This window comes from Sciurus carolinensis, chromosome 9 (assembly GCF_902686445.1).
Source record: "Sciurus carolinensis chromosome 9, mSciCar1.2, whole genome shotgun sequence".
Lineage (NCBI taxonomy): Eukaryota > Metazoa > Chordata > Mammalia > Rodentia > Sciuridae > Sciurus > Sciurus carolinensis.
In genome coordinates, this window is record NC_062221.1 from 21,499,231 (window position 1) to 21,523,182 (window position 23,952).

Below are 23,952 nucleotides of genomic sequence, written 5' to 3' on the forward strand. Positions count from 1 at the left end.
CCACTGCTTCCTAGACCTGTGATCAAACGAGGTTTCATGGGAAGGCTATGTCCAACTCGCAGGGGGAACTCCACTTTGTCCTCTTCAGCCAGAATTTGCCGAAGAATCCAGACAAAAATTCCTTGAGAATCCAGGACAAGAGGAATACGGTACTCAACAAAACCTGTCTGTAAATACCAAAAGCAGACTTCAGACTCCTCATCCTTTCATCTCGAGTACCCAGACACTGAGTTTGTAAACTGTGTTAAGAAACTAACTCAAACTTAGTTTTGGAACATTTTAATATTTGGCAAATCATTTTGAAAAATGAAGATGAGAGATTAAATTACAATAAAGTGTTCTGACAAATTAGATAATCAATTAACGACTTTAAAAAGCACAGTACAAATGTAAGGAAATACATAGTGCCTCATGTTTTAAGTATTTCTAGCAGCTCTGGAGTCCACCATTACTTCTCTAGTTAAGACATTGTGTGAAAACTTGAGAAGTAGAGATTATACCGTACAGATTTTAAGCTGAAGCTTGGAATGGTCTGAACATAAGAAATCCCCTCAGACCAATCCACACAGGTACAGTACTTTCAGAGGCTGCAAAGCCCTTTCAGAAATATATTTTCAGTAAACCCTCAACCCCATTAGCTATTATTCCCATTTTGCAGGTAAGTACAATGAAGCCCAGAACGGTAGCAATTTTCATGCATCATTTGCCTCACATCTATTATTGTCAGCCAGCAAGTTAAACAAGCCCTGAGAGAGAGAAGCTGAGGACAGTGCGGTATGGCCGGAGCTTTGAGAGGAGCCTACACAAGGCATGAGAGCAAGATAGAGAAACTCTCCCTGCCTCTGGCCAGGGATACGGCAAAGCTTTGCCAAACAAGATAAAGGAGCCAAGTGAACAGGGTGTTGTGGGGGTGAGGTGACAAGGTGTGGGGAGAGGCAGACCAAAGGACCACATGCTCAACAGCATGAAGGAAGCAGTAGGAAGCACCTGAGGGAGAATATTCGCCTCCCTCGAGTGCCGGGCTGTGCAGGGGAGGAGGATCACACCAGACAGGCAAAGACCCTGCCCTCAAGGAGCTTACGTGAAGTAACAGGGCAGCTAGCTAAAGAACAGGAGAAGCAGGTTTGGGAAGCAGCAGTCAGGGAAGGTTTGCTCAAGAGGGGATGTTAGCTCACAGACCTTAGAGGAAGAAAATGCCAGCCATGGGTGTGGAGAGAGAGAGGGTTTCCAGGTGAAGACCTGAACATACTGAAGCTTGCTGCTCTGAAGAAACGGGCCAGTGTGAAGGAGGATACAGTGAATGATAAACGCAGGTCCAGTTCACTGAGACCCTGTAGGCCTTAATTTGGATTTTATTCTGAGTCCAAAGAAGCCTTGGAAGGGTTTCCAGGTAGGTAGCAGTGACATTGCTCCATTTACATTCCTAAAGGATAGCTCTGGGGGATCTGGGGAGAATGAATGACTGGTGTCAGGTACTGCAGCAATACCAGTTGGGAGGCTTCTGCCAGAACATAGGCAAGAGGTGGGGAGAAGTTTGGGTCAGGGTCAAGACAATGGAGAGGGAAATGGTGGGATCTGAGGTACATTTAGAGACAGTCAACAGGAGCTCCTGACAGACTGGATACAGAGATGTGGGTAAGGAAGGAATTATGGATAACTTCTAGGAACTGGAAAACTTGAGGCTATGTTCTCAGGTAGAATTTTAGCAAGAGGGAGTGTCCAGAGTTCTTTGTGTAAGACGTAAATATATGGTGCTGTCAGACATGAAAGAGAAGATATTTCATAAGCAGCTAGGTAGCTGTGAAGGCAGCTCTGGGGAGAGACCAAGGTTACCTATGAATGTAGGGGTCACTGGCCTGCAGATGGTATTAAAAACTTGGAATAAAATGGAAAATCTATAGAAGAGTATAGTGAGAAAAGCCCTATCAGAGCCCTAGGGGGTCCTCTGACATTCAGGATAGAAAAGGCAAAGCGAGGGAAGATGGGAGTGGTCAGGGAGGTAAAGGGGTAGGAACACCAGGTCACAGAAGCCAAGAGAGACCACTGTGTTGAATGACACTCAGACTCATTAGGTCACCGGTGACCTGAAGGGTAGGAAGGTACCATGGTTGGCATGGATATGGGCTGAAGAAGGTTGAGGAGAGAATGAAGGTGAAGAACTTGACAGTCACTGCAGATGGCTCTCTCCAGAAACGTTTCCAAGAAGAGCAAATCTATGGAGTAGTACACGGAATGGCGGTTTTCGGTTTGTTTTTAAGGGAGGAAACACAACAGGATTGCATGCTGATGGAACCGCAGAGGGAGGAATGGCAGGAGCCAGGCCCTTATGCTGGCAAGGGCACCACACTTTCCCATCTCTTCCCCAACTGCATCTTCTAGGTCCTCTGCTGGAGGAAGTTCCTGTGACCCTCAACTGCTGGCCTCCTTTAGGGGCCCTTGCCTGTGCCCTGCTCTCCTCTCTCCCTGCCCTCCTTGGTGGCTTCAGATGCTCCCATGTGTGATGACATCCAGACCTCTGACTCCCACCTGAACCTCTCTCCTGAACATTCCCACTGGATGCCCCCGGGGGCTGCACACACTAAAGCCAGTTCCTGCCCCTGCCTCAACCTCTGTTCTGTTTCAGGGTGGAGCAAGCATGCTCATTGCCAGGGTCTTTGGTATGCTCCTTTCACATATTTCCAGCCATATTCTGTAAAAAATGGCAAAGTGATCCACTGATCCAGATCCAGTGAGTCAGGAACCAATATGTGTTAGTCAGCTTTTCACCACTGTGACCAAAATACCTGGCAAGAATAGAGGAGGAAAAGTTCATTTCAACTCAAGGTTTCAGAGTTCATTCCATGGTTGGCTGACTTCATTGCCCTGGGCCTAAGGAGAGGCAGAACATCATGGTGTTGAAGCAGAGAGAGAATAGTCATGGTGGAGGGGCCAGGGACAAATATAAGCCCCAAATACACATTCCTCACTGGTCTTCTCCCAGTCATGTCCCACCTACCAACATATACCACCCAATACAGTTGTCCTTCCAATTACTATTATTTTTTGCTGTGAAATAGAGAAGACTGGTCTTTTTTCCTTCCAAATTATTGATCTATCTGATAGATCAGCCCACTGATTATAGCTCTCTTAATCTAAGCATTTCCCCTTCTGCTATGGCATCTCATGAGTTTTGGGGACACCTCATATTCAAATCAAAACCATGCTTCCACTACACACTTCCCTTAAGGGAAATTCCTCGAGCTACTTTATTTTCAAAATGTATCTTGAAATCTTTATTTTAATTAATGCATAGCTATTCACATTTAAGTCAGTGAGAGAAAATATCACTTTATGATAATAAATATTCATATGACAGAAAGTCTGCAAAGTGATTTATTCTCAGTTACTGCTAGAAGTTCTTCAAACAAACAGTACAGTAAAAATGTCTAAGAGAAGCACCAATTTTGCGGGGTTTCTTTACCACTGCTTTAGTAAGCATCATCTTGATAATGCTCATGTTTTTAAACTGCTCCTTCAGATGAGAGTAACGCTTCGGTGTTTCCTTTTACTTCCAAGTTTGTGATCTTGGAAGTGGCTACATTCGGGCTGTGAACTGTCTCACTGTCTTTTCACTCTCTCTTTTTAACTCTTCGATGTGGGCATCCAGGCGCTCCAGAATATGATGAGACCTCAGTTCCTCCTCTTCCAAAAACCTGGTAGCTATGGAACCCAGGGGGGAGACAGGTACAGAACACTAGGAGAGGACAAATTGTGATATGCATGAGTAAGTAGCAACTTACATTCCTAAAGTGCACGGTTCGTGATATTTTCTAACTAGCAATATTAAAAGGTGATTTCCCCCCTCGGAAAATATATTTCTTTGTTTTCATTCTAATGACAACACTAAAATTAAAAGTTGATAAGCTCTACAAAAATTAACACAGATCTCTCCCTTTCTAACTCAAGTTGTATCAATGTAAATCATGAAATAAATAGAACAAATTATTACCTACTGGTCTGAAGAATAAATCAATTTAGACTTACATATCCTTCTATCCCCCAGAAGAGAATATAGTTAATGTCTGCTATTTCAAATTCACTTTAAAATCTGAATGCTTTCATTTTAAAGCAACAAAAATTTGCCAGTTAAAATCAGTATTTCCCCGCTCCTGTAAAATTCCACTCCCCAGTCCTTTATATGAAGCTCATGATTCCAGCGACATTTCAGAGTTCAGGTTTTAGAAAGGTAATTCAGGAAATACGCCCATGTGCGGTCCATCCTCATTTGCAGTAGTTATGTTCTATAAAATCATCCTGAACACTGGATTAGTGAACACGGAATCACTGCCCGAGGAAAACACACACACAGCAACACATTTACACATTCCCCCTCACCAAGATTATAATCCTAAACTCTAGAAATCACTCAGCCTGGTAGATTCTATGTAATCTCTATTCTATGAATGAGAAACAAGGTTCAGAGGAGTCAAATGACTCTCCCAGGCGGCCCCTCTCACTGGTGGAGCTGGGACTCAAACCCGGTGCAGCTGGGACTCAAACCCGGTGCAGGTGGCCCAGGTCTGTGCTTCCAGGACTATGCTGTGCTGCCCCCATCATTGCCATCCACTGGCCATCTCTGCATGAGCACCAAGGCAGGAAGGCAGAGTGCTGCCTTGTGCGAGCTCAGCTGGGAACGTGCACATCAGGACTCCAACATCTCACTGCTCTGATGGCTGTAGAAGCGCCGCAGCAGAGTTTAGGGAGAGGGCAAACAGGTCATCTTTGAATGGTGAGGATCAACTCTATTAACCTGCTACAGTCTGAGGTTATGTCCCACAACTAAATACACTGATATTTCTGAAACAAAATGCATGGCACTCACACGAATATAGAATAAACAAAGTCTTCTCAAATCCCATCAGTTTAAAGGCAGAGAAGGTTTTGGTATAAAAAAGTTTTGCTGCCATGGGTTGGGAAAATAGCTCTGTTGGTAGAATGCTTGCCTCACAAGCACAAGGCCCTGGGTACAATCAGTACCGCCAAAAAAAAAAAAAAAAGAAGAAGTTTTGCTGCCAAACTTGGGGCTTTTTGGATTTCATAGTTACATATAAGTGAAATGTGGACTTACTTTAACACTAAAAGAAAACCTTTCCTTGGATTTGTTACAACAATGAAAAGTCAAAAATCCTCAGCTTTCACAAGTATACAATCATAAGTCGGTTGGAAATGGACAAACCAAGGCACAGGCTTCTGTGCAGAAGCAAACAGACTGTGCAGTCTGCACAGCAGGGGAGGGAACAAGGGGACAGTAGAGTGTCAGATCAAAGGCAGCCTCTGCCACCAGGGTCCTTGCACAGCACCCAAACCAGCTCTGCACGCTTGAGATGTGTGGCCTTCATCCTCCTCTGCCCACCCACCCCTTTCCTCACTGCCTGTGCTACAGCAACGGGTGCCCAGAGACGCTCCTAGAGACAACCATTCCAGTACAGAACTGGCTCTCTCTGAAAAAGACAGGAAGGGAGTTTCCAATTGGGGTTAAAATTAAATAAATACCTTTAATTCATATTTCAGAACTGGGATATATTCTGAAAAGTAATCTTGGCTGAATGTGTCTTTACAAGCAAAACTCTTAAGAAATAAGTGAGCATAATAAAGGAAATAAGTGAGCATTAAAAAGGGTAGTTATGATAGAGAACCAGTAAGAAAGACACCTTCTTCACCTTTAAAATAAAAAATAAAATCAAACAAAATAAACTAATGAGCTAGTAAGATCAGAAAGTTTCCATACCGAAGATACACATTCCTCTTGGTCATTCATACTGTCAAACGTAGTGTCAGAAAAATTGGCATTATTCGTATCTAGCACTGAAGAGTTAGCCTGACACAGAAAGTAAGAAGGCAAAGAGACTGCAGAGCTGCAGGGGCTGACTTGAGGACTCATGGGGGTGAGGACCCTTGCCATGGGGTCTGCACCATCTGATGCTTGTCCTCTCAGAGGGTGGAAACCTGTTTTGTAGTGCTCGGTCTTTATTCCATCAGGTCTGTGCTGGCCATGGGCTGGCCTGGAGAGCAGATTAGAAAACAAAACAAATGAAAAATTGTTGCAACTCTTCTTTTTCCAACAGAAATGCTGCAGGAAGTTCACTTAGGCATAAACAAAGAAGCCAACCAGTAAGGCCCACAGTTTACCAAAGGAGCAGCCTACTCAGACCAGGTGCTCTTTTACTCATTCAGACCCCAAATATCCAACCCCTACTGCCAGGCCCCTGCTCTCACCTACTCACACAAGGGCCAGGAAGACAAACGAGCTGTAGGGTATTCTATGAGGTTCCTACCAGGATGGGGGAACCAGGATGGGATGAGGGTCTCAACAAAGGCTTTTGGGTGGGAAACATACAGCCATATTGTAAGAGCTCAAGCCAGGTAGCTTGTCCTAGAATGCTTACTCCTTATGCTGACTGCCTAAAGTTAACTGATCAAAAAGACAAAGGAGGCTTTTCAGAAAATGCCAAGTTCTGCTTCTTACAGGACACGTGGAGCTGAGGAGGTTGGAGGTAGCATGAAAAGGCTCAAAGGAGTAAAGTTGAAGACTTTCCAGAGAACAGAAAATTAAAGCTCTCATAAAAGTGCTATACAACTTTCTCTTCATTTTTCAACCTGTGGCTTAGCTTGTGCACACTGTCCTTCAGAATTAAACACAGAGCCCTTTGAGGAAGATTTAATTTCTATAAGTCAGAAATTCTCAAAGAAGTGAGAATTATATTTCCATGATACACATTTAAGAGAAATTTTTGAGGAACTTTACTTAAACTCTGTATTCTTGAACTCAGTTGTTCTGCAGTGTGTCGGCTTAAAGATACTGTCATTTTTTTTTTTGCACATCTGAGTAGCGATCTCCAGTTGAGATTTGGTATCCATCAAATCTTTCTGTAGTTGTTGATTTTCAGACACTAATTTATTTAATGCCTCTATATAATTCTCCTGAAGGTCTGTTAGTGAAATCTCTTTTGCCTAATAAAAAAGAACACTAAAGTCATTTAATTTGTACAATACTTGAAAAATAAATTTTTTGTTGTAACTAGTTAAGTTATTGCTTTACTTTGGAAAAAGTAAAGGTTTGTCTTTATTTAAGACTAACTCAAAAAAGCATTCTGAATAAATGAGAGTGGAAAGAAAGAGCACAATGGGATTCCTCATGTGACAGGAATATCCGAGGAGCTGAGGGAAGGATGGACACGGGAAGAAAGCCACGAGAGCCAAAAACAAGGGCAAGGAAAGTAAATAAACATCAGCCATGGTTGTTCTGCAAGAAAAGAAGTCTGTGCGGCCCCATTACACCCAGGGAAGATAATCTACAAACCTAGTTCAAGAAAAAAACATTAAACATAAGGTGCTAAGAAGGAATTCTGCAAGGACAAATTTGAACAATACTCTTGCATCCTAAACACTTTTACATAACTTTGGCCATCTAGGTTTGTACTCTTGGACAGGACAAAGCAGGATATGAGCAAATGGTGGGAAGTACTACAGTGATCTGGTCTTAGCATTTGATCCTAAGTTTTATCCCTCTTCACTTCTATGTGTTTCTTGGTAATAAAGAACCATTTTTTCTAATGACAACATTTTAATTAGCATTCTACAAAATTATAGTGATCTTCTTTAGAGAAGATCATTGTTAATATGATGTCTATACCTTGGTCTTTCCTATAAGAGATTTTCTGACTTACCCTAACAGAAACTTAAACTTTCAAAAACAACTGTAACTATCTCTGTTCCAGTGACAATGAGTTACAAGAGCTTTCAATAAGTTTCAAAAATCTTAAAGAATATTTGCAGGATATAGGAGCTGAACTGCAATCTACTGCCAGAGTTTAGAAACATGGTAAATATTTTATGGTGTGCTACTTTTTTAAGATAATTAGAGCTGGGCACAGAGGTACATGCCTGTAATCCCAGTCATTCAGGAGACTCAGGCAAAATCAAAAGTTTAAGACCAGTCTCAGCAACTTGGCAAGATTTAAAAATATATAAATAAAAAGTACTAAGAATATAACTCATATAGATCAGTGGGGTAAATGTGCCTCTGGGTTCAATCCCCAGTACAAAAAGATAATAATGATAATGAGATAATTTGTTAAATGTTTTTAACCCAAACCTTCATTTGTAAAAGTCATTCTGCCCCTGGGTGCTGAAATACAAAAGGGAACTTCCTAATAATTATTTCTAATGACATATATAACGTGTTTACAGTGTGTAACTTCGAAGTCAAAATTTAAACTGCTGACAGGATTTTAACACCCAGAGTTTGATATCATTAAGTGTACTTTCAAAAAAAGATAAAACTTGTCTTTTCCGGGTACCTTTCAAAATTTTTCTAAGTTTTTATTTTATTAAAAATAATTAGATAAATGAATGTGAAAGGTAATATAAAAACAGTAGCAAGCACACACCTAACTGTAAAGAAAGAACAATATGACTAGTTAAGTGGCGGTGTCAGGAAAAATTCAGCTGAACAGAATCTCTAGTCAAGAGTCTGACTTGAGCTTTCATGAGTGTTCGCAACTCTTAAATTTGAAAGTAAGGTATAAAATATACTTATCAGATATAAGTACACCTTACAAATATAAGGTATGCTTATACCTTATCACTGCATAAGAAAAGGTACTCTCAATCAAATACTGCCAACTTTTGAGTCTTTTGAGGATTTTGTAGTGTAAATCAGATTCATTCTTGGATTTCTTCATGACTAGCTTAGTATTGGTTTTATCAGGGCATCCAACATCTAAACTATCCATCCACACAGCAATCACCTGACAAAATGTTTAACTGTTGTCTCTTTTCCTATTTCTCCCCTTCCTGTGCTTGTGTCCTTTAAACAAACAAAAACAAAAAACTCACGAATCTTTTCATTACAGTATTAAGGATTTGAAAAGGAAACAAGATTTGAATGAATGTTTTCATCTGCCATATTAAATGGCAGCATATTTCATAGTATAGACAGCCACAAACTAACCATTTAAATAAATACTTTTGGTAGATTTCAAAATTCTGGATATTGCGCATAATACTGACATGGCCATTTTGCACACATGCTCCTATAGGATGGGTTCTTTAGGGATACAAATTGATAAATACGCTGAAGAACAATTCAGCAATGACTATGAAAAACAGAAATGCACACAACCCAGGTGTTCAGAGACAATGTGTACTTATAAGTTTGGTGGCTATTGCTAAATTGTCCTCCTGAAAGGTCATATCAATTCACTTTCTCATCAACAGTGCACGAGGGGGCCTGCTTTCCTACATATTTGCTAACAGTGACTATATATTAGTTTTTAAAAATCATCATAAAGCCAAATACCAAAGAAATGTTTTCTTTATTCTTCATTAGGGAGGCTGAAGAGGTCTCCTTGTTCACTTGATATTTATATGGTTTCTATGAATTATCTACGCATAAATTTGCCAATTTTTCTACTTATCTTTTTCTTATTATCCTTGTAGGAAATTCTTACATATGAATGCTTTATCTTAACCTTTCATCTGTTTACAAATTGTTTTTTATTAGTCTTTTTATGGACTGTCATATAGAAATCTTACTTTTTTTTTTTTTTGGTGCTACTGGGGATTGAACCCAGGACCTCACACATAACTAGGCAGGTGCTTTACCACTGAGCTATGTCCCCAACCCTGAAATTTTACATTTTCATGTTATAAAATCCTTTGTGGCTTCATGATGCTTAGAGAATTTTGCCATCTGACAGATTATAAAAATAACCCCCCATTTTTCTAGTTGAAATAGAGTATAATTCTAGCTTTTTTCACTTTTTTCCATTCCAGCCTCCTGATTGTGAAATTAGCACTACTTGGGAGCAAATGGGGAGCACTGTGGAAGCATAATACTCTGTAGAATATTTTTTCTGTATTTCCACAATCTGTGGATATCTGACCTACATCCAAGAAAAGATGGAGCAGAACAGATGTATCATTTTGCAAATTACAGGAATTTTATAACAATAAAGTTAAAAGAGCATCATACTGTTCATAACTCACTGTTGCTAACAGTGTTCTCTGTGGTTTCACAGAAGATTTTATGCATTTTTTATTCTCCCCACTAAATTCTTCTGATGTCTTAAAGACAAGAATCCCACTATACTCATCCCTATATTTATCACAGCACCTACTAAAATGTTTTGAACATAAAAGATTCTAAAATATTTCATTAAATGAATTATCTTATAGAAATATAATTTAAATTATTTAAAAGATGATATACTTTATAATGAAAAAGATATTGTGAACATAATAAATGCAAATCACCATTCAGCATTTATCATATATTTGCTAAGTGCCAGGTACAATGCCAAGTCCTTTACATATATTCTCCCTACTAAGAACATAGGCTTGTGTGTGTTTATTATGACATACATGTTATAAAAAATACATTCCTATTGCAGGGATGGAAAGTCACATTTTGCTCACTTCCATCCTTGTTTTCATTTTATTTGAAAAAATTTCTGAAGGAGCATTTTACTAGTTTAATCTTAACTTATTCTATGATATCAACATCTACAAAGTGATTTTTAAAGGCTTTAAAAAAAGAAAAACTTAAGCTTCTATTTACCTCATGTAAACCCAATTCCAATTTCATCACCATTTCAGAAAGATGATGATTTTCTAATTTTAATGATTCCATCTGATTCAAAATCTCCTGACAAAAGAAAAGCAGGAGAAAATACGTATATAAAATATATATATATATATATATATATAAAATAAATCAAATGCATCATATAAAATTTTTGTACATGCAATTTCTACTAGACAAGTTACATTCTTCAGTCATATACACACATCCATGCACATATGAATAAACACTCATGTTCTTCAAAAGGATGTGCTGAAGGCATTACTGGTGAATTAACATGCATGTAATTATTATTCCATGAAGATGAACCAGGCATGAAGCAGCAAAGTTTCTTTTGGTCAACCCTTCATCACTCTCCTGCATTAGCCTCCTCCCTATCTGACTTCCACCTCCAACATCATTTCTAATTGCACTTCTTTAACAAAATACTAACTTGTTTCCAGTCCTACTCTCCTCAGCTTTTCTGCTTGACTTTTAGCTTTTCCTGCTTGAAATCCCTGTCTTCCTTGGCTTCCTTCTTCCTTAGCCAAAACTGTCTGGTAACTTTCTCACTGCTACATTTTTTTTTTAGCTCCATTCCAACATCATTTTTACTTTAAGTGATAAGTATCCTAAGTTTGGTACGAGTCGCTCTGTATTTTCTATGCTTTTTCATTATAATCTCTCAGATTCTCAGTAGGTTTCCAATACCAGCTTCATGTAAGGAAAGACTACCATAACTAACCAGGATTTTAACCTTGAACTTCAGACTTTCTGTGGCATTGAATACTAGATATTTTCACAAAAAGTTCAGCCTTTCTCTCAAACTCAATGTGCCATATCAAATGCCCCCACCTACTTCCCTACTACGTGTATCTTTCACACAAATTCACTGTCCTTCTCCAAATTTACTCCGTATCTTTTCTCTATTTCATTATAGAGTACCACTTTCCACTCAGTTGCTTAAGCTTAAATCCTGAGGCATCTTTCCTCAAATCTATCTACCTCATCTACTTTGTCCAAAAACAAAGCTCAGGCAATTTACCAGCCAAGCATCTCCAGGACTCATCCACTTCATTCCACATCCCTTGTCCACTGCTCAGACCTCCATCTTGCTGCTACCCTAGCACAGGAGTGCTCTCTTTGCTTCCTTGCTCCTTTTCCACTCCAGCCCAGAGGACCCTGTACGCCTGTACACAGCATTCTCTACGTACCTCAAGACCACACTGGAATGCCTTTGCACAGCTCGTTGAAATCTTCAGGGCCTGTCCCTGCTTTTCAGCCTCATCCCATCCACTCACCCAACTTTGTATTCTCATTTCAAACACAGCCAACATGTCACACTCTCTCAGAGACCTCCTCTCCCTTGTCTGACATGCTCCTCTGCCCTACTTCACCCAGTTCAACCCTATTCAGCCCTCAGGTCTTAACTTAGATATCACACCCTCTGGGAAGCCTCAGTGAGTGGTCTAGATCCCTCCCTGGGTGCTCCTAACAACTTGCACACACCATTCACAAAGGTCTGTACCCACTGTCACCTCCCCAAAATTCTCACTAGGCTGCTTGCTAACCAGCACATCCTGAGCCCAAAGCAGGTATCTAATAAAAATTTACTAACTTAAATACTATGGAAATTAAATTTTTAATAAATTCAACCTTCAAAAATGAACATCACATAGATTTTTGTTCAGGCTTAACCTTGTGCTCCATTGCTTTTTCTTCTGCCTTTTGCATCTCTGCTTTGAGTTGTTTTTCCATGTCTGAGGAAGAACACTTGGCAGAGGCAATGGTGATATCTCGCTGATGTAACTCCCGAGTTAGCTGAGAGATTTCTATCTTCATTCCTTCTAGTGCAGAGCTATAACTTTGGTCAGCCTGTAAAATCTGTTCTTTCAACTACAAAAGAGGAGAAAGGAAAACATCAAAGTTAAGGGAAATCATGTAGATAGAAAAATATATTAATGGTTAGTAAACAAAAGAATGTTTATCTTATCTCAAGACAAAATTTTTCCTAGGTTAAATCTGCAGAAAATTAGTAATTTACCAATTTGTATGTCTATACTGAAGATCAGGTGGTTACACCTGTCATCATTTATTAGATCTCAAAAAGAGAAAGCTTACACATACACTTGAAATAATGTTTACAGTTCATAGTGAGCAGACTCATCATCTTGAAAATAATTAAATAGCTAAAGAAAGAAAGCACATTCCCTAAGCACATTCCACTCCTACATATTAAGTGGTTCTTTGGACTACATTTTTCTTTCACTGAAAATAACCCCTATAGATTAATATCCAGAATATGTAAAGAACTTAAAAAACTTAACATCAACCCTGATCAATAAACAGGTTTAAAAAAACTAAAAGCAGATATGTCTCAAAAGAATAATCAAAAAAGACCAACAAATATATGAAAATAAAATTTTCAGCATCTCTAGCAATCAGGGAAATGCAAATCAAAACCACCCTAAGATTTCATCTTACTCCAGTCAGAATAGCAATTATCAAGAATACAAATAATAATAAATGTGGCAAGAATGTTGGGGAAAAGGTACACTCATTCACTATTGGTAGGACTGCAAATAAGTATCACCACTCTGGAAAGAAATATGGAAAATCCCCCAAAGAACTATAAATGGAACCACCATATGACCCAACTATCCCACTGCTCAGTTTTATCAAAAAAACTAAAATCAGCATACTATTAGTGATATAGTCACGTCAATGTTTATAACAGCATAATTGACAGAAATAGTCAACATGCCGGTCAATATATGAATGAATCAAGAAAATGTGGTATATATTACACAATGGAGTATTACTCCGTCATAAAGAAGAAAGAAATTATGGCATTTGCCAGTAAATAGATGGGAATTAAGAACATTGCTCTGTTCTAAGTGAAACAAGTCAGACTCAGAAAAACAAAGATCAAATGTGTTCTTTCATATTTAGAAGTCAAAGCAAAATAGGGGGAAAAGGGAGAGGAGGATCGGATATCATAAAGATACATGGAGGATCAGTGGAGCAGAAGAAGGAGATTGGGAGGGAGAGGGGAAGAACAAGAAAGGGAGGAAACGTGGAATGAATGTAACAAAACAAAGCTATGTGCCACAAGAAATTCTACCTTTATGTATATGTAGAAAGCACCAATCAAAAATAAATAACTTAGCGAAGGGAAATCAGCAGAGTAGAAAAAGAATGGGGATGGGAGGAGGAGAGGGAAGGTGGGGAATGGGGACTGAAAAGGAGTAAATCAAATTCCATGCATGTATGATTCTGTCAAAATGAACCCAACTACTATGCTCTTAAAAAAAAAAGAAAGAAAGAAAGAAAAAGAAGATCCGTAAGATCCATTTCTTTAAAAAAAAAAAAAAAAAAAAAGACTTTTATGATCTCCCAACTCATCCCTCAGTCTAAAATTACATCCAGTCTTGTGATCCCAGCATACGGGTTTTTACCTTCTTAATCTCTGCCCTGTACTCATTGTTATGTCCTTCCATCTTCTTTAATTCTTCATATTTTTCCATTAGCTCCTGGCTCAGCTGTTTACATGTTGCACTCACAGATTCCAAACTGTATTACACAGACACAATCACATATTTAAAATAAAATAAAAAGTCCTGAAACCCACAAGTTAAATTATCTAATTTAATTATCACCCAGTGCCAGGGATGGAACCCAGGACATCACACGAGCTAGGCAAGCACTTACCACTAAGCTACATTTCAGTCCTCTAATTAACCTTCTTGATGTCCAAGAAATATCCAGTCAATATCTTAAAAGAACACTCTACAGCCCAAATTAAAACTTATTTCCAATGTCCTTAGTACCAGAGGTGGCTAAAAATAATTCAAATGTTTGGCAATAGTTTTGACTTCCATGTTTACCTGTACTTTCCCTCTGCTTAAAATTAAACTGGCTACAAAAAAATCCTAAAGTTTCTCTAGTTCTATTAGAGTGCCATCATAGTCTCACTCTTCACAACACATAATTATATACCATCCTGTACACATCCACGAGGATAACCTTTCGAGAGTTCCTGACTCATTACCCTTACTCAAGAATCAATCCTTCATCAGATGTAAGAACCTCAGAAGAGAGGTAAAGTACCTCTCTTACCTCTCTGCTCATTTCTTCTAATATGATCTTTTTGCTCCTAAGCTGATAAGCCTCATGGTCAGTCATGTGCTATGCTGACTTCTTGTCTATTCATGTATCACCTCCTAGACTACAAAGCACCTCCTTCCCCTCCCCACCTGGCAAGGGATGGCCAACACCCTTTCGAGAATCAAATCAGCATTTACCCAATTAAGAGGGACCCTAACCCTCACTCCCCTAATGACCCTAAATACCATTTATTTCAATTCTTTTAAGTTTGAATATAAAAAAATTTCTTAGATTTTTCTACTTCAAATTTGCTTGTTTGAATTCCTCTCAGAATAATGTCTTTACTGCTTATCTCTCTCCAAATTTAGCCATTATTCCCTCAGCCCTGACGTCGTATGGTTCTCAACAGCTTCATAAACACTTAATACTTTATATTCTTTCACAACATAACCAACTTACTAAATAAACTATCATTTAAAAATATCATCTTTGTAATACAGCAGCACAAAAAGAATTAATTAAATTTCCCCATTTCCTGTTTTAGGGAATATTTTATTCAAACTAAACTATACAAACTATTTAAAATAGTCCCCTTTTTTATTTGTTTTTTTTTGAAAGAAAACATTTTAAACCACTGGCTTATTACTGAACACTGGTATCTGTATCCATTTATTCTAATTTTACCTATTTCTAAAAATCCTAAAGTGTTCATTTGTTTAGTAGTTGGTATGTGATTACAATGTGCCCAACAGTGAAGTTCAGAGAGAAGAAAAATCAGAGATCATCTTGTACTCTCTGCAGATGGGAAATCAGGGCCTACAAAGGCTGCAGTGCCCAAGTAACGCTGCAGATCAGAAACACTGGCAACTTCAGCGCCTCAGAAAAGGACAATAAAATAAATACACATATAAAAGATTACAAAGAAGTCCATCAATTAAAAATCTATGATAAATTTCAGTTCCAATATCAAAAATAATGATGAACTTTATTTTATTTAAGCTAAAGCATGTACACATACAAAGAAGGCACACAAAGAATGTTGAGTATTCCAAAAGAAGCAAAAATACATGTGTGTGGTGGTAGGCTGTTGTATTTAACATGGAGAAAAAACACTCAGAAAATACTTCGTAGTTTCCAAACACAGAAATAAAAATGAAAACAAATAAATGCATTACTTAAAGTTAACCTAACAAGTGAAGAATGGCATTTTTTGTTGTTACTCTTTGTTTCCCTGGAGTGTAATAGTATTCTTATCTTCTACATATAGAAAATGTTAGTAAACAAGTGACTGTGATTAATACGGTCACAACAAACATCAAACTCGTTTCCCAAAAAGGTTAGAAGCAGGACAATAGGAGTTAGGTGGATACAGTGTGGCACTGGTCAGAATTCAATTAACATCCAAGTAAATCTCAACAACACCGCAGAACAATGAAGAAGAGCACTGTGTGTTCTGGGACTCTCCAAGCCAAACTGAAGGGGTTCCAAACAGGTTAAGGATGAAGAAGTACAGTTAGTGCAGACAACTCCTTAAAGAATTTAATCTTGAGGGAACAGAGAAATGTGAAAATAAACAGAAAAATTAATTGCTTATGTTTTCTCAGTAAAATAAGAAATAAAGTCATTCGTGGATGCTAGAGAGAAAAAAACAACTTTTCACTGAGACTATTACATTACCATACTGGATCAATATGGTGATCAAAAATTCATCTTAAAAATGAGGTTTATGATATGTGTATATAATTATCTACCTGCCTTCAAGACGAGTCACCTCTGCCTGCAGAAGTTCTTCACTTGTATGGGTGAAATCCAGCTGGGAGAGCACACTGTCTAAGTCTCCTTGCCTTTGAGAGGTGTACTTCTTTTCTGCCTGGGACTCCTCCAGAGGCCTATGGGAGGACACAGACAATTGTTACAGGCCTATAATCTTTGCAAACAAAAACAATGCATGACCAGGCTATTCCCAACTGTTTTGGGTAATTAAGCTCTTGGGAATTCTTCATTCAGTCTTCTGCTTTATGAAAAGAATACTGGGAGAGCAGAATCAAGAGATGCTGCTTCCCAAGAGTCAGCAGCACTTTACTCCCTTCTTAACTGGGATTTTGTCTGCTTTTCAAGGGAAAAAGATAAAATGGCAGAATCACCTTCTTGACACATGCATCAAAGAAAAGCTACAGGACAGTTCTGACAAGAATAAAAGTATTCCAGAGTTAAAAAGAGTATAGCTCACTTTCCGCTAGAAACCTCGATAATTCATAGGTAAAAATAAAATTAGTTTTAGGAATATGTTTAAAAGGGCCAGCTTATCAAGACCTACTCTATGAAGAAAGGAAGGCATTCTAGGAAGAGACTACAATTCCTTTCAGATCTGGAGTTTCACCAAGTGTGAACTAAGGGTTTCTAACTTTCAAAATGTCAACCTTGTTTCAGAACCCAAACTGAAAGCACAAGAAACTAACCAAAGTTTTATAACACTATAAAAATCTAACTTGGAAATCAAAACTATATATGAAAATCCACAGTATAATCAAATACAAAATTGTGAACATGCAATATTAATACTAATGCTTAATGTCAAACCACCAAATAGGTAAGATGTATTTAATTTTAACTATTATTCATCTTACCTATTTGGTGTGTGTTGAGTGCCAGTTGCTTTTAATTTTGCTTGTAACCTCTCCTTTTGCATTTTTGCCTCACGGATGAAATTTTCTTGAGACTGAAGATTTGCCTTCAATTCTCTCTTTTCGTCCTGTAGAGCCTGCAAAGTACTCAGGAAGAAAAACAAAGTTATACAATATTACAATTCTTCTATTTCATCAGAAAAGGAAGCCAGAGAGTCAAACTGAACATAACAGGCACTATTACAGTCATCAATATCTGAGCCATCAGTTACAGGGTAAGGAAGAACCACAGATTTTGGAACCTAATTCTAGGTTCGTTATTCTCTTAAAATGCTCACACACACATTTCCCTCAGGTCTAGTAATTTTAAAACACACCTCTAGTAGTTTTTCAGATTCCCTCAGTTTTTCTTCTCTTTGTCGCTGCTCCTGCAGAATAGTCATATTGGTTCCAACCAAGTCATTAACTCTCATGTTAAGGCGCTCTATTTCCAACTCATTGGCACATATAGTGTCCTTGGCTCGCTCAAGTTTACTGCTCAGGTGCTGAATTTCTGATTGGCTGGACAGCTCCACAGACTCTAATTTCTGTTTCCGATTGCTAAGCTGAGCCTAGAAACACATCGATTATCAGTGGGTAAAAGGAAATGATGAAAGAATAAACAATGAATAAGGAAGACTAAAATGAAACTGAAAACTATAAAGCATTCGCTTACTAAAAAACATAAGTACCTTAAGGTGTAGAAAAAATTGAGAAAGTAAGGGGATTCTTCAGAAGAGATGCTGCCCACCTAACTGAAAAGACAGTTGAATTATTCCATCTACACATAGGAAATTGGAACTATAATACATTATTCTATTTCTTACGGAAGTTCAGATATTTAAACAGTAAAAATCACCAAACTTCTTAATTTTTCACTCTCTACCCACCCCCATAGAATGTTTAGGTTGCATGTAGTTAATTCTTTTCAGATACATATAAACACTCAGATTCACATTATTCAAAATGACCAGAAAATGCTGTTTAAATCTGGAAAGGTGGGGAGATTATAGAACTGTATTCACTGAGGAAAAGGATACTTGTAGGGGAGGAGAGATTATTATCAATTTTTGGATATTTCCTGAGCTAGAAGATTTAACCAAATATAATATACTTTAAATTAGTTTCTTTTTTTCTTTTTGGTACTGGGGATGAACCCAGGGGCACTTTACTACTGAGCTACATTCCCAACACATTTTATTTTTATTTTATTTTGAGATAGGGTCTTACTAAGTTTGGATAGGGTCTCACTGTTTGTTTAGGGTCTTACTAAATTGCTAAGACTGGCTTTGAATTTTCGATCCTCCTGCCCCAGCCTCTTATTTTAAGAAATTAGTTTCCCTTATTTTAAAAAAATAGTGATTTTGAATGATGTTATATACTGAGGTACATACAAATAGTCACTTAGCAACTGTCTCATAGACCTATGAAGTATATGTGCTAAGCCTAAGGCTCTATATCTTAGCTCTACTAGTTTTTGACACCCAACTTTCTTTAGTTTTCGCAAGTATTAATTCAGCATCCAAACTAGTTCTTCATCTACACACTGAAGACAGACATAAATACCTGTGGAAGTAAACTTCCCTAATATTAAATATTTCTAAAGGTAAAGGAATACAATTTTATTCTAGAAATATAAATGGAAATGTTTCTGGGAAAGTTGTGGCTGAAAATTTAAAATTTGTATTGTATAGTTGAGGGCCAAAATCTATACTGTAAACCACAGTGACATAAAGTAGATGCTAAGAGACAAGACCGAAAGGCAAAGAGACAGAGTGTTTGTACAAAGTACAGATCACAATTCCAGTGTGGAGTCAAAATATTTTTCCAGATTGCCACAACAGTGTGAAAAAAGGTTTAACAAAGGTTTAGATTCACTACAGTAACTGCTAAGTATGCAATTGTCTCTAAACTTAAATACAGTATAAATTTCTTTTCTGAACGAGAAAATCCCGAACAAAACAAATAAATGCAGTGACTGGGTGAGGGGAAGGAGGGAGAAAAGTACTGCTGTCTGGTTTCCTGAACCTCCCCTAACCCTCTCTTAACCCTAAAAGCAGCCCTGGGGTTTGGAAGAACACCACTGCCCAAAAGGACAGGATGAAGGATAATATATCCTTGCAAAACACTTAACACTGCACTAGCCACTTAACACAATTCAACTCAAATTTGTGAAGTAATGGCTAGCTTATCTAAGCTAGTTTAACCAGTTAGTCTAGGGTTGCTACTTCAAATCTAACCAGCTTTTCAGTGTTGAAAAATCAACATCGCATTCTTTTACTGATTTACTACTTCAGTCATGCAAAAATACAGAGATTTTAAAGCATAGTGAAAAGTACATCATCTTAAGTAAAAATTCTAAATTTTCATTAACTAGAATTAATATACTAGGATTGTTACTGTCCAATATGGTAGTCACTCACCAAATGTGGCCAGGCCATTAAGCCTCTGAATTTGTGGCTAATTTGAACTGATACATGTTCTAGGTATAAAATAGACATGGAATTTCAAAGACTTAGTTTAAAAAAAAAAAAGAATATAGTCAGGTGTGGTAGAACACACCTGTAATCCCAGTGACTCAGGAGACTGAGAAAGAAGGATCCCAAGTTCAAGGCCAGCCTCAGCAACTTGACGAGGCCCTAAGCAACTTAGGGAAATTCTGCCTTAAAAATAAAAAAAATCAAAAGGGTTAAGGATGTAGATCAGTGGTAAAGTACCCCTGGGATAAATTCCAAGTACCCCCCAAAAAAATTTTTTTAAAGGATGTAAATATAATATTATTGACTTACCAGATTAAATTATTAAATTTAATTTCAACTTTTTAATGTAACTACTAGAAATTTTTAAATAATTTTAAAATTTTTAAATTTTTAAATAATATTTCTATTAGCACTGCATTGTACCCATCTCAAGAATACCACTTCCAATACTAAGTCAGAAATAATCATGCAAACCACTTATAACAATGATCATTTCTCTCTAAAATATCTGCCCTTTGAGGCATATTTTAAGGTTAATATAGTTTAAAACATTTTTTTGCACTGAGTACTGCTGCTAACTAACCAAACCAGAAACTTCTCTTAGTGATCTAACATTTAGCTAGTCTACTAAAGCTGGTGGTGTTGTTTCAACAACATGAATCACAGTGAAAGTAACTAAGGAGGCAAGAGCCAAGTTTATGGTGACAGGCACAGCAGTGATGGAAGCTCCCTGGCTCTTCCAGCCGCAGCCTCGCAGGATGCTGCAGGGCTGAGCCTGCACTGACACACCTGGAGCTGACACGATGGGCAGTTGGTAAGGGCCTGATGTCTGCAACAGTCATGCCTTCATACTAGGACTCCCTGGAGACGTTTCATTGACAAGCCAGGAAGTACTACCACAAAACCAGAAAAAGATTTCAACTCAACCCCAATCCCAAGCCCTTCCCTATTGTCCTTCACACTTCAGCTGCCTTCTCTAGTATCAGTTATCATTCCATGAATTTTAGAATCATTCTGTCCAATCCTGAAGATGCAGACAATTTTTGAAAAAATTGAGACCTCTATCAAATAACACAACAAATTTTAAATGACATGTATTTTAAAAAATTAGAAAGCATTAGAAGAAATCTTGTCCTTGGGAAGATTTTATAACATGAAAGAAACCCTAAAGAAGAAACTGATAGAATTAAGAAATCCTAATACTTGCTTATAAAACAACTAGATTTCTATTAAAAAAGACTACTTGGCAAAATCAAATTGGGTAAAGCACACACAACTGCAACATAATAGTAAAGGGCATATGCTTCATACTAATGTATGAAAAGCTCTTTCAAAATAGTAAAACACACACATCCTTAAAGAAAAATGAGCAAAAGATGCAAGCAATTTGCAAAAGCTTAAAAACAGAAACATGAAAAAAATGCTGAACCTCACTCATCATTAAAAATGATAATTAAAAGAAAAAATTAGATGGTATTTTTTAACTTTTAAGATTAGAGAAGACAAGCCTAAAACTGGGATAACTAAAAAAATAATAATAATAGTGCCCAGTGTTGGGGAAGTGTGAGAAAATGGACATTCTCGCACACTGCTGGAAGACATCTCTATCAATCCACCTTTCAGAGCACTCTGGCAAGATACATTAAAACTTTTAAGAATGCACAACTACTCTGATACAGCAATTTCATTCTAGGGTCATTAAAAAAGATAAATGAGAAAACACTCCTAAATGTTTATAGAAGGATGTTCATCTAAGCACAATTTATAAGAGTGAAAAATTTAAAACTAAATGTTCTGTAATGAGGAATTGGTTACACAAATTATAATACATTTAATGGGAGAGTAGACTTCTATGTAATCATGATGACTACACATTTGTCACATGTCACTTTTAAACAGGAAAAACCTTAAAGCTGTGAAAATTACAACACTGTATTATAAAATACTTAGCATAGCCTGTCACAGTAAACACTCTACACATTTTTAAATTATGTTTCATGGAAAAGTTCAAACATACAAAGATAGATAAGATGATGATCCTCCATACACTCATCACTTACCTCCAACAATTTAATTTGCTATTCTTGGTATTTTTAAAAAGTTTACTACTCCTTCCATTCCAAATCAGTGTATACAGCTTAATTTCTACTAAATGTGCATGAATGTAACAGTCTTCACTATATATGCACAGAAAAAAGTCAGAAGAAATTTCACTAAAAATGGTGAATCTCTATAGGATGGAATGGATGGATGGATGATATTACTTCTCATTTTATCTATATTTTCTCATTCTTCTAAAATGAACACATATGTAATTTTAATAGACAACTAAAAAAAGAATTCAAGGAAATATATAACACAGAGGGAAGCTATTTCTGAATTCCACTTTTAGATGCTAAAAATATACATGAAAAAAAATTATACCAAGAATTTTTTTTAAATGCTAGGGGTAATGTGTTGGATATCTACCTACCCAAACTCCCAGACTTTCTACTGTTATTGTTCAATGGTGACCCATATATCAACCAAGTGTGATGAATCTATCTTGGCTGAACTCCTGACTATAAAAGTTACATCCAACAGTGAAAGGACGTGTTTTCAGATAACTGAGGAATTTTGGACAGACTGAACATTAAAATTATATTAAGAAGGTGTTATTTATTTTGTTAATGTAATGCTATTATTACTGTAGTTTTTTTCAAGTCCTTATCTGTTGGGAAGGAAGATGTTGTCTATGATTTGCTTTGTAATATTCCAGTCAAACATAAAAAGTGAAGAAGGGAATAGAGTTTCAGTTTTGCAAGATGAAAAAGTTCTAGAGATGTGTTGCACAACAATGTACATACAGTTAACACCAATGCAGTATACACTTAGAAAGAGCTTAGGTGGCAAATTTAATGTTATGTTATAACCACAATTAAAAAAAAAAAAAAAAAAGATGACAATGGGCGACATGATGATAACTATTAGTGCTAGGTAACGAGTATACAGAAATTTATTTAAATGTCTAGAAAAACGATGGTCATACATCATCGTGCATACTGAATCACAGAAAAATTTAATTTTGTTTAGTTTGCCAAGGCAGAAAGAGCACACATTTATAAGTAACATTTTAGTTAAACAATCAGTTTTAGTTTAAACAAAACCATCAGAAGGATAATTCTAATATCTTTAGTAGTGAAAACAGATGTCGATTTTCTGAAGGCTACTTATTCTAGCTCTAGTTGAATTATGGTAAATAAAAATCCCATTTTTACTAACAATGAAGTTTTAATTAGACAGCTGATAATCACAATAATAATGTGAAACTGGATAACAGCAATTTGAAAAACGGATCTACAATCAGTAATAACACCACGGACAAATAATTTGCGAATTGAAAAAATTAAGACAATTTGCTTTTTTGCAATCTGAAGGCTACAATTAGAATGTAACAATCTCTCACAGCAATTACATTTGTGTAATATGTTAGCATTCAGGTAAAAAAATTCTGTTCTAGAAAACTCAGAATTTTGTTGTCCTGCTCTGGCTCAATAGCTTCCTATACCTTAAAATATATTTTTTTCTTGGGATTACTATGGGTCCTCTCCTGTCATTCTGACCACAGTCACTTAAAGCAGAGCTATTCTTCTCTCTAGCTCTCTTAACCAGTCTTCTCTCATTCTATAAACTGAAATAACTACTAACCTTGACAGATTATTATTATATTAAACAAGTAACACATATAAACTGAATATAGGAAACAGAAGAAGCAGAGGTGGTATCTAGCACATAACAGAAGGTCACAAATCATTTTATGACCTTTATGTTCTTGTTTTTAATTTAAAAAGTAAGCCAGGTGTGGTGGTGCATGCCTGTAATCTCAGTGTCTTGGGAGGCTGAGGCAGGAGGATTGTAGGTTTGAAACTAGCCTCAGCAATTTAGCCAGACTATAAGCAACCCAGTGAGACCCTATCTCAAAAAAAAAAAAAAAAAAAAAAGGGATGGGAGGTGCCTGGGATGTGGCTCAGTAGTTAGGTGCTCCTGGGTTCAATCCCTGGTACAAAAAAAAAAAAAAAAAAAAAAAGTAAAGGAGCTACAAATATCCTAAAACAACGAC

The 23,952-nt window shown here is 37.2% G+C and overlaps 1 protein-coding gene across 8 annotated transcripts in view; it reads right to left on the reverse strand.

The window, feature by feature from the left end:
• Positions 1 to 277: 277 nt before the first annotated feature.
• The window catches only part of Cep63 (centrosomal protein 63), a 54,733-nt gene continuing 31,058 nt past the window's right edge, over positions 278 to 23,952 (reverse strand). For 4 of the 8 annotated variants that reach the window (XM_047563491.1, XM_047563490.1, XM_047563494.1 and 1 more), the window contains 9 exons: positions 17,712 to 17,945; positions 17,338 to 17,471; positions 16,462 to 16,599; positions 14,062 to 14,176; positions 12,302 to 12,499; positions 10,601 to 10,687; positions 6,785 to 6,990; positions 5,768 to 6,041; positions 278 to 3,733 (listed from right to left, as the gene is read on the reverse strand). In XM_047563491.1, coding sequence (XP_047419447.1) covers positions 3,575 to 3,733; positions 5,768 to 6,041; positions 6,785 to 6,990; positions 10,601 to 10,687; positions 12,302 to 12,499; positions 14,062 to 14,176; positions 16,462 to 16,599; positions 17,338 to 17,471; positions 17,712 to 17,945 — 1,545 coding nt within the window. In that variant the 3' untranslated portion in view covers positions 278 to 3,574. Of the gene's footprint in view, positions 3,734 to 5,767; positions 6,991 to 10,600; positions 10,688 to 12,301; positions 12,500 to 14,061; positions 14,177 to 16,461; positions 16,600 to 17,337; positions 17,472 to 17,711; positions 17,946 to 23,952 lie in introns of those variants that run through there. The other 4 variants (XM_047563496.1, XM_047563493.1, XM_047563495.1 and 1 more) reach the window with 3 other exon arrangements.